This window comes from Corticium candelabrum, chromosome 12, assembly GCF_963422355.1.
Source record: "Corticium candelabrum chromosome 12, ooCorCand1.1, whole genome shotgun sequence".
In the NCBI taxonomy this organism is placed as follows: domain Eukaryota; kingdom Metazoa; phylum Porifera; class Homoscleromorpha; order Homosclerophorida; family Plakinidae; genus Corticium; species Corticium candelabrum.
The window spans coordinates 1295325-1305993 of NC_085096.1; the positions used below are offsets into that span (position 1 = coordinate 1295325).

The window sequence follows — 10669 nt, forward strand, 5'->3', positions numbered from 1 at the left end:
GCTGTAATTGCAAATAATATGTAAGCGACTACTGCCTTGCGCGTGCGCTAGATAATTAGATAATTAGGTAGTAAAACGGGCGCGACAAGTAGGCGGGATAAATGAGTCTGGCGAGACATGTAGGCGGGATAACTAATGAGTAATGGCTGAAGGGTTAAGATAATTGGTATAACATGGTCCAACTGGAGCAGCTCTTAGTGCTCTAATGAACACACCTGGTTTGACCTCTATTTCATTACTCACTTCCGAGTTCACGGAATAGATTGTAGTTATAGGTGGTTGCAGAAAACTTTGATATGAAGACGTTTTATCGCTTGCTTTCCTGCTAGATTAATAAACTTAAACAGCTTATTCATTAGTTTTCACGAGGCACTGCATGGGATGCTTTTTTATGTAATCTTCTTGTCCAGAACAGCATTGTGGTGACCACTCCGTAGCTTGGAACATTTCCGCAAGCTCTTTCCGGTTAACAAAAAATATTATAATTTATGTGTACATGTTCAAACAATAGCGCCAACCGCTTTCCTACGGCTTAGGCTTCAAAGGCGGCGTAAACAGATGCTGAATGTAATCAGACCTAGCGCGCGTTAAACAATTTGGTCAGTTTTCTACACAACTTTAAAATTTGTGACACCCGACATGACGATTAAACATGCGCACTAGCAGCTTGATGACCTCAAATACCTACCTTGCAACACACTGTGCTAAAACTTTATATTAACTATTTAATCACATATTCTTAGGCCGGTAGTACACACAAAGAATGACAAGCAAAAGTTCGTAGTTTTGAAAAGTAGTCGAACAGGTCTAACTAAACGTGGTAACAAATTTGATACCAAACCATCTGCACATATTAGAGATAAGTACAGAAATCAAGTTTATTATTTTAATAACATTTATAGAATTTAAAAAGTAGTCCAACCGTCTAGTTATTACAAATCGTTCTATCTCATTACTAAAGCGATAGCGACTGTCGGGCAAGCTATTACGATAATAAAGAGATGCAAATCGGTATTTTCATTCATCATTTATATCAAGCGAAGTTGTACAGTTGGATCCAATACCGAGCAAGCGTCCTAGACAAAACACGAGGAAAGTGGCATTTCGATTGAAATCACATAAGTAATGCGTTTTCAGATCTCCAGGAATACTTGAGTAGAGAAACTTGGTTGCTTATCTTTTCTGTAAGTAATCAAACGATATTTTAATTAATACTGTACTACTACAGTACATTGATTTGATGTCAACCAATTGTTCAAATGCTTACAGAATTTGATATTATTAGCCTGTGGTCTGCTCTAATAGAGAATATTTTTCCGAGCGTTTATTAGTATTCTCATGTTTGGTCGGCATCGCAAACGCTGTCACTAAAATTGTTCTCTTCATAGAGAATTTAGTGTAATAGGATGTTTCGTGGCATTCTTTACGAAAAGCCGTTGCTCTGCGTGTCTGAGTGTGTGACCTTTACCTCTATAAGTGTGTGCATATTGAAGACTTTACCATCCCCACTAGTGCCTTGCAACGGTAAATATCGCCATTCTTGCCACAAATCTACTCTTTTTATCTATAAAAACATCAAATCACGTTTACAACTATATCAATAGGTGCAGGACGAGCAAAAATTTTAAACACTGTGAATTGTGTGTGTGTGTGTGTGTGTGTGTGTGTGTGTGTGCGTGTGTGTGCGCGCCCAAAAGCGTATTATAGTAATGAAATCTTCCTTAATTTACACCCATCTGCAATTTCGTCATGAAAATTTAGCAAAACGATCGAAACAAAAACAAGATTTCCACAGTAAACAAAATTCCAGTTGTGTGATCTTGCCATCTCAATTGCCACATGCAAGTCAACGTCCAGATCCACTCTTGCTCGTCAGTAGTTTGTTCTAACTATTTATATCTACGTATACATAGCTTCGTCCGCAGACTCTCTCGCGCTAGACTTGTTCGGTGCCCGTATGACAATTTCAGACGCGAGAGAGTCTGGGATTATCCCGCCTACTTCCTGCCACATCTCCTTACTAACTGCTATAAGTGGACCACTAAGTGTCACCCCCCCCCCAACGTCATTAAGTGTCCCGTAACTTCAAAATCAAATTTGCGTTAGAACCAATCCAATAAACGTACCACACGGGATGCTATGACCATGGTTTGATATTTGTAGCATATTCAACACTTGCAGACATGAAACTACCGTCTACCCTTCGAGAAGTCTTCAAGTATGAAAACGAATACATCTTTCGCGAAAGAATAGCCCTGGAAGCTTCAAGTTGACCCTCCAGACCGTAGTAACAGAAGCTACGAGACCTCTGTCGCACCCGCTGGATCCAACGTCATGAAGCTTATGAAGCGTTTATGGAGTTATATCCTTCAACGGTGGAAGCCCTTGACGTCATGCTGCACGAACATGCTAACAGGGAAAAGTATAGTGAATGGAACGGAGACAGGGAGACTCTTTCCAGAGCTAATGGTCTAAGTCACTTCTTGTGCTCTTTCGAGTTTCTCGTTGCCGTTGTGTGCGCATCAAATGCCTTAGCATGTGTAAAACCGCTGAGTGTCAAGCTGCAGCGTAAATCCAATGACATCGTCAAGGCTTACGGTTTAGTAGAATATTTCATTGAAGATCTTGAAGTAGTACCCAGCAGCGAGGAAATTATGGATGGGTGGTATCAGCGAAGTGTAAGTCTTACTGACACCGTGAGCACCGAGCCCAAGGCTCCACGAACTGAGTCACGCCAGCAGCACCGTGAAAATTTTCGGTATGGATCAACAAAGGAGTCATATCGCCGTTCTTTTGTCGTCCCTTTTCTTGATTACCTGATTAGTGAACTTAAGGCTCGCTTCGGTGAGACGCAACAGAAAGCGTCAAACTTGCTCTGCTTGGCACCTGAAATGGTAAATACAAGCGATAGACAACTCATCGAAACAATCGGTGACACTTACGCAGAACATCTTCCTAGTCGTAGTACAGTGGACACTGACTATCGGAAGTGGGAGAGGAAGTGGGTACTACTAGAGGCAAAACCGAATTCTCTCGAAGTTGCTTTCAAGAACTGCGACAAGGACGTTTTCCCTAATATTTACGCTTTCTTGAGGATTGCCTGCACCTTGCCAGTAACTCCTGCGGAAAACGAAAGGAGCAACAGTGTGCTGAAACGGTTCAAGACTTACCTGAGGGTTACAATGCGTTCGGATCGTCTAGCTGTCCTTTTACTTATGCATATTCATAAATCAGCTTTCGTTGATTTTCCAAGATTGTCTCTCGTTTTGCTGAGTTACTCCTGCGTCGTATGCTTCTTTCTAGCCAGTTGTTTGATGATAACTAAATCATGTTTGTACTTGTGACAGATGTTTGAGAACACACTTACGTTTTGTCCAATTATCTGTAGAATTATTACATACGGGACAAGAGTGTCATTTTCGGGCACGTAATATGGGCATGTTCCTGTATAAATGTAGTAGTTCTGAAAAGTGTAGGTTTCATGCTCTTTATTATCTATATATATATATATATATATATATAGCTGTGTGTGTGTGTGTGTGTGCGTGCGTGCATGCGTGTGTGTGTGTGTGTGTGTGTGTGTGTGTGTGTGTGTGTGTGTGTGTGTGTGTGTGTGTGTGTTCGTTTGTGTCTTCGTGATACGCGTCCAGGTTTGACTTTAGTCCGTTCGCAACCACAATTGGCACGCACACTCGGCACACAAAGCAGAAGGTTTGCGTAAAAAATTAAAAATGCACCGGGTACTCTCTCCAAGGGTCGACCCCACGTAAAATTTCTCGTTGACCCAAACGCTACACATTCCAGTTCATTCGAACACACGCCCACACCAATCCTGACGTGCCGTCGTCCTTCGCAAAGCTTCGAGCAATCGAAATTTGTTGCCAACTCGTATACATTGAGACCTCTAGCTAGAATCAAGTCCAGTGTGCATGTCATCTACTGACAGACTTTACAACTGAATTGAGTCACATGCAGACGGTCATTTGCGAATTAGTCTAGAGATACGAGAGTCTGAGATCATTGCAAATATTGTCATTATATTAATTAATTAATTAAGCGTAGAGAACATTGTCTCCGCCCTTTGAACGCTTTTTGTATACAAAGACAAAAATTACAATAAGGTTGTACAACTTCCAAAGAAGGAGATGAAGTTGCGCGTTCCTGTTTTGATGACTCTCGACACACCCACAATGTTTGCTGCCGTAAACCCACGCACCTTCAACATTATATAAAGGCTAATGACAAAATGTGTGCATACATAAACACATACATGTATACATACACATATTCATACATATACATACATGTACATACATATACATCCATATATACATCCATATATACATACATATATACACATAAATACATGTATATACATATATACATACATATACATACATATATACATGGTCTATTCATCCCGAGGAGCGTGTCTGAGACCTCTGACTACGTACAACTAGTACGACGCAAGATTAAAAGGTCACTAAACACTAAACTAAACAGCAACTGACAGCAAGAGTCAAAACCAAAAAAATTAAAACAGAGTTAAAGATATTACTACTTTTACACAAATAGGTCTGAGTCCATGCAACAGTCTGAATTTTTTCGACACCAGATTGCAAACGATGTGCCAATGGAAATTCTGCACATCTTTCTGAACAGGAAGTTAATGAAGGCTTGCTGAATTTGAGGAACCGCAATATGGGTTTAAAGCTACTACAATGTACCAGGCCTCTTGACTCGACTTGTAAAGTGTGAAGTTGAGCACTCCACCCAACTTGTTTACAAGCAGATACCAAATTATGCATATATACATCCATATATACATACATATATACATCCATATATACATATATGTACATACATATGCATCCATATATACATACATATATACATAGAACGTGATGATGGTTTCGCAGACTGGATCACAATTTTTCCTCTGGCTGTGGAAACTCTTGGATTGTGGTCTCCTCAAAGTTTGTAAACTTTGAAAGTTATTGCCAAGAGAGCTGCTTACCACCGCAACATTACTACCAGCCAGTCTGTGTGCCAGCTACACCAACAGTTATCTGTGTGTCTGTGGAAATTTAACGCTCGTTTAGTTTTAGATCGTTTATGTTTAGACTGTGATGACTTAAGTGACTTGTCTTTTATTTAGTGGTCTAGACATCTATGTATAGTTGTACTTGAAGAAATGATATATGATTCTTCCACATATATACATACATATATACATATATACATACATATTTACATACATATATACATACATATATACATACATGTATATGTATGTATGTATGTATGTATGTATGTATGTATGTATGTATACACACACACACACACACACACACACACACACACACACACACACACACACACACACACACACACACACACACACACACACACACACACACACATGACGGCTTGGTACTATTCTGCATGACACAAAGGTTATTTTGTCTCGCATTTATAAATCTAGAGTCATAGCAGCAAACGCACAGAATCGATATTGTCTGTTGTCTACTCCTGTATGCTGCATGTAGACACAAACATATAAGTGTAACCGTTAGTTTCCTGTCTTGCTGTGCTGTATTACATGCATGCAATGTACGAAAAACGATACGTAGATGCTTCGTAGCTAGAAGTGCCACTCCCTCGTAAGCAAATGTGGACCTGTTCATCTTTTTTCTGGTAATTTCTGCAAAACAGGAATCTTTCTGGTAACTAGGAATACGTGCTAAATCCGGTCAGACTGCGCTAAAAGCAGCTCTATTCAACCTATAAACGAACACGAAGTTGCTTCCACCTGTCCAGCAATCACAACACAGTCACTGCACGTGACCACGTGACACTAGCTTTCTGCATAGTAGGAATATCGTTAGAACTTTTCTTCTAGTGCACCGACCGTTTCTATCCGCTGCTTCCCACTTTTACACAATAAGTCAAACGTTTCTGCACTCGTTCAGTGTTTTTCCAGGCTACAGTTGATGAGAATCAGCAGCGCAAAGTACACGTGGTCAAGCACGACAGACGCCATTTTCTGCATACTAGTAATGTCTCGCCAAATCGCTACAATGCAACTTGACAAATCAAGATCTACATCGAATGCTTACAGCAATGCATAGAATCATATCACAAAGTTTCTGATTATTCTGACGTCATCTTCTCCAAATTTCAAAATTCGACCAAACGATCGATTTCTGACGTTTCGATTACATGCAGTCACTTCTGCTCAGAATTTCAAAATTCGACCAAATTATTGTGTGTGTGTGTGTGTGTGTGTGTGTGTGTGTGTGCGTGTGTGTGTGTGTGTGTGTGTGTGTGCGTGTGTGTGTGTGTGTGTGTGTGTGCAAATTATAGACAGACTGTCAGTAATGACCATGTCCTTTTGTGTTTAGTTTTAGTTTTAGTGTACACCCACAGTGGTAGGTACACGTGTATGCATATATATATATGCATATATATATATATATATATATATATATATATATATATATATATATATATATATATATATATATATATATATACCTCATGCATAACCTCAAAAGCTTCATCAATGAACAGCATACCTTTCTCTCAGACATACTCAAATTTGATGGAACAGTTGTCCGTGAGACTGTGGCAGTATAATGCCAAGTTATTATACAGTAGACTGAACCTGGACTTTGATGACTTGTGGGAGTTTCCTGTCATTGTAATGTAGTTATGTGGAGGGACTGGGTGGGTAGAGTAGTTTGGGGTAGTCTGGGGCAGTTTGGGGTAGTTTGCATAGAAGAAGAATATAATATATATATATATATATATATATATATATATATATATATATATGGGTATATATGCATTTATCTACAAGTAATTGTATGTATAATGTGTGCAGACGATGTTTGCGACTTGGTATGTTTGCACAGACGACTGGAGCGAAACAAAGCACTCAGAACGGTTGGTAATAAGTTGTGTGTGTTTGATCTTTATTTATTTATCTGTTTATTACAATAACTCTTGTCTAATGCATGCATGCGTACTTATACACATGTACAGAATACGGTCTTGTTTGCTGTATGTGGCCTACCCTACCTGTCTTGCTTAGGGTTCGGTAACTTAATTAAGCATATAACAGTTTGACATGCTTTTGCAGATAAAGAATGCGTTAAGCGAGGGTCCACAGGCTCAATTGTGGAAAGAATTTCGACGCAAACATAGCTTACAAAAAAGTTTGCATTGCCTCTATAATTTTGTGGATGTCTGCCTAATCAATTCAACACTTTATCAGCTCTATTTAGCAAGGACAAACATCTTTTCAGCTTACCTACTCCAGCTGAAAAAGTGGTAAATTAATTGTGGTCATGCTCAATGGTTGAATATTGCTTTTATGATTCTTTGTGATCAAGGTTCATAAAGTTTTGATCAAAGAAACAAAGTCGAAAGAGCAATCACGACAAACTGTGGCTATCATTGGACAAAATGTTATACGAAATTGCGACATTTGGAAACTAAATGAAAGAACGTGGTTCAATGACGTGGTAAGTGTATACACTAGATTTCTAGAAATTTCTAGAAAATTTTTGATACGTTTTATGTCAGCTGATCAATTCGTTTCATCAGCTGTTTCAAACCGATGTGAATAACGCGGTACACATCTAGTCTGCATTTCATTTCATTTTGATACTAGTGACGTCGCTTATTTAGAGACCAAGACGATTGCTTTGTTTATCGACTTTCTTTTTTGAACAATACTCTCGAAAAGGTTACCACGAGGTAAGTGGTAAGTATAACAGTAACTTATATCGTTTCATGATATTGTATATTGTGCACCTGAAGGTACTTGATGTTGGCGAAAAATGTATTCGCGTGTATGATTCGCTTGGAAAATTTCGCCATGATGTTGCAAATAAGTTGAGGCAAGAATGTTTAGATATGAACGTTTATATGTTTTCGCTATTATATTAATAATTGTTACTATATTGTAGTAAATGGTTGGAAGAAGAGCATTGCTCACGTTTCAGTTCTTCTCTAGGAAGTTTGTCTTGGCCTGTCTTTCACACTTTCAGTCCTGTATAAAATTGATTGCCGAAGTTAAATGTACACTATAATAGGGTCATATATTTTCTTAGGAACACAAGCAACAAGGTGATTCGTACAATTGTGGAATATACACGTGTGTGGTATGCTTGGTTACATGTGATGTTTGCATATCAATTGCCTGTATATCTTTACTCCTTAGAACATGATGGCGGCGGCTGTAGGAAATCCTTTCTTGTCAATCATAGTATAAATAATTGTCAAATTTTTAACTGACATTAGTCGATTAAATGCTGTTAAGGTTGAACCTAGTCAGTTTCGCAAATGGCTTGCCTTTCGCATTTTAATAGATGATGAAAGAACGATGTAAGGACTTAACTAATTAAATCATACTAAATGAAGCTATACAAGCGTATTTTTTGTTGCAGAAAAGGCAACAAAGAAATTCGGTTAGGAAAATCTGCAAATTTACTGGCACCATCTGCGACTTTACAACAGGTATTTATAAAGTAATTTATATTATATACCTGTGTGTGTGTGTGTATATATATATATATATATATTCATATTAATATAAATTTTGATTATGCACGGATTGCGTTTTGAGGAAATTGCACTATATAAGTATACGTGTAATTCGTGTGTATATATATATATATATAAAGTACATCTAACAATATAATATAGCTACCGTCATACTGCACAGACTATTTACTGTTACACTATGCAATGACATAATCGTATTACTGTATAGCATTGCAGGGCACAAAAATAATTGTACTCTTTAGCTTAGACAAGAGCCTCATAAACCGTCAAACACCATGATGACCGATGATCATACAGGAGTTCAATCTCGGTAGTCGCTATATACCACTGGATAACTCAATTGCTTTGTGCTCTACACTGTTTTGTGTCTCTGATGTAGAATTCAGAGTGTCACCGCCATCAGCGGTTCTCCTAATTTCGAGAAAAGCGATTTGCGGCCTAGAAAGAAGAGACAAAAATATATAGACTCCGACGCCGAAGACGATGAAATAGCTCTAACTATGCAAGGGACAAGCTCTATGGCAGAATTTGAAATATATCTAAACGATGACAATGGATTGGAGACATTGTTCGAAATCATTTGATATTCATTTCGGCATGACTGGTATTTCTAATTTTGTTGTTATCTCTTCGTTACAGGACTAGTCAGACTGTAGACGAGAGTCCAAAAAGAGAGGTGCGTAAGGTTCTGTAAGGTATATGAATAGCTTGTAATAACGTCTTAGAAAGAGAAATTGACAAGTAAATTTATTAAGCAGAGTCAAATTTATGTGCACAATGATAGCAATAATAATAACAACAATAATAATAATTATTATTATAAAACACAGTGCTTCTTGAAACTAGACCGATCTGGTTGAGCACAACAAATAATAATAGATAATTAAAATATATAAATCAAATATTATAATAACAATAAGTATATAAATAATGAAATGTGCAATAAATGTAAACGAGTCTATTACCGTGTCAGTTTAGTACAATATGAATCGATTTGGTTTTTTAGAAAAGAAAACGAGTCAAGTTTTCAAACGCAACAGAGGCTAAAAAAAGAAAAATTGAGGTATTGCATTGCCTTCAGCTTCAAATATGAGAACAATACTTACCTGTATCTATCATCGAGTAATCATAGATAAATGTATGATTCATTATAAGAAATTTGAATATACCAGACAAAACAAAAACATATAACACCAATTAAAACTAAACGACAAATATATAGGTATGTTTGTTGCAATTTTGTCAAATTATTTCGTTTTAGCCGGAAACTATAGATATCAGTGACGATGATGACAAACAAACAACCACAAGGTCAGTAATTCAAAACTGTTCTAGTGAAAAGTAAACTGATAGCTCTTAACTTTATACTGTCATTTGCATTGTAGGAAAGTGTCATTAACCACACCTGAGTCAACAGTTCAAACCAGGGCAGCTGTGCTGGCAAGACCTAATTTCAGTCGTAAGCAAAGTTAAGCATGCAGAGTTCTTATCGCTATATTGCCAATTTGGCGTTTATAAAAGCATGTTGTTTATATGACCTGTGCTTGTAGCGATACATTGCTCAGAAAAAGAGATAGAAAACTGTTTTTGGGAACTTGACGGCGGTGGCTACATCACAGCACTTTTGGCAGCATATCCCGTCAAAAGTCCGGCAAATTTTGGAAGAAAAGTTTCTATGAAACAATCCTTGGCTGCATCGCAGCACGTAGTCATGGCCGGGCGATTCAGTTCAGCAGTGATAAAGAGAATAAACAAAATTTTCAATCGCTGGTACTTCAAGAACGAGGCAGCAAAGAACACGGACCGTGATGATGTTTTGGAGCTTTTCGGAGTACCAAGTGATTGGAGGTTTTCAGCCAAAGCACATCATGCAGCTTGTCATATCCTTTGCAGATGGTATCTAGGAACATGGATTACGACTGAATTAAATACCAAAGTAGAAAGATATTTAAATGAGTAGTAGTTTTAGTTTTTGGGAATTTAGTAATGTTACAGTTTATATGTATGTATATCTAGATATATATTGTAGATCTGCATCAATCTTAATTATTCTCATTCTTTTCGAAGTAACGTCTGATAGCTAACATTTGAAGCT

The 10669-nt window shown here is 37.8% G+C and overlaps 1 protein-coding gene and 1 long non-coding RNA gene across 4 annotated transcripts; both read left to right on the forward strand.

The window, feature by feature from the left end:
* The first annotated feature begins 2354 nt into the window (after nt 1-2354).
* LOC134188293 (52 kDa repressor of the inhibitor of the protein kinase-like) lies at nt 2355-3344 on the forward strand. The gene has a single exon (XM_062656490.1). It carries the CDS (start codon nt 2355-2357, stop codon nt 3342-3344), a length of 990 nt encoding a protein of 329 aa, XP_062512474.1.
* A 6275-nt stretch (nt 3345-9619) lies between these two features.
* On the forward strand, nt 9620-10205 carry LOC134188143 (uncharacterized). 3 transcript variants are annotated; one of them, XR_009971277.1, is made up of 3 exons: nt 9620-9637; nt 9836-9885; nt 9960-10160. It is a non-coding gene; the product is annotated as an uncharacterized LOC134188143 (long non-coding RNA). The 3 variants fall into 3 exon arrangements; XR_009971275.1 differs by lacking the exon at nt 9620-9637 and having other exon boundaries at nt 9679-9885; nt 9960-10033; nt 10125-10205; XR_009971276.1 differs by lacking the exon at nt 9620-9637 and having other exon boundaries at nt 9679-9885; nt 9960-10042; nt 10125-10203.
* The last annotated feature ends 464 nt before the right edge of the window (nt 10206-10669 follow it).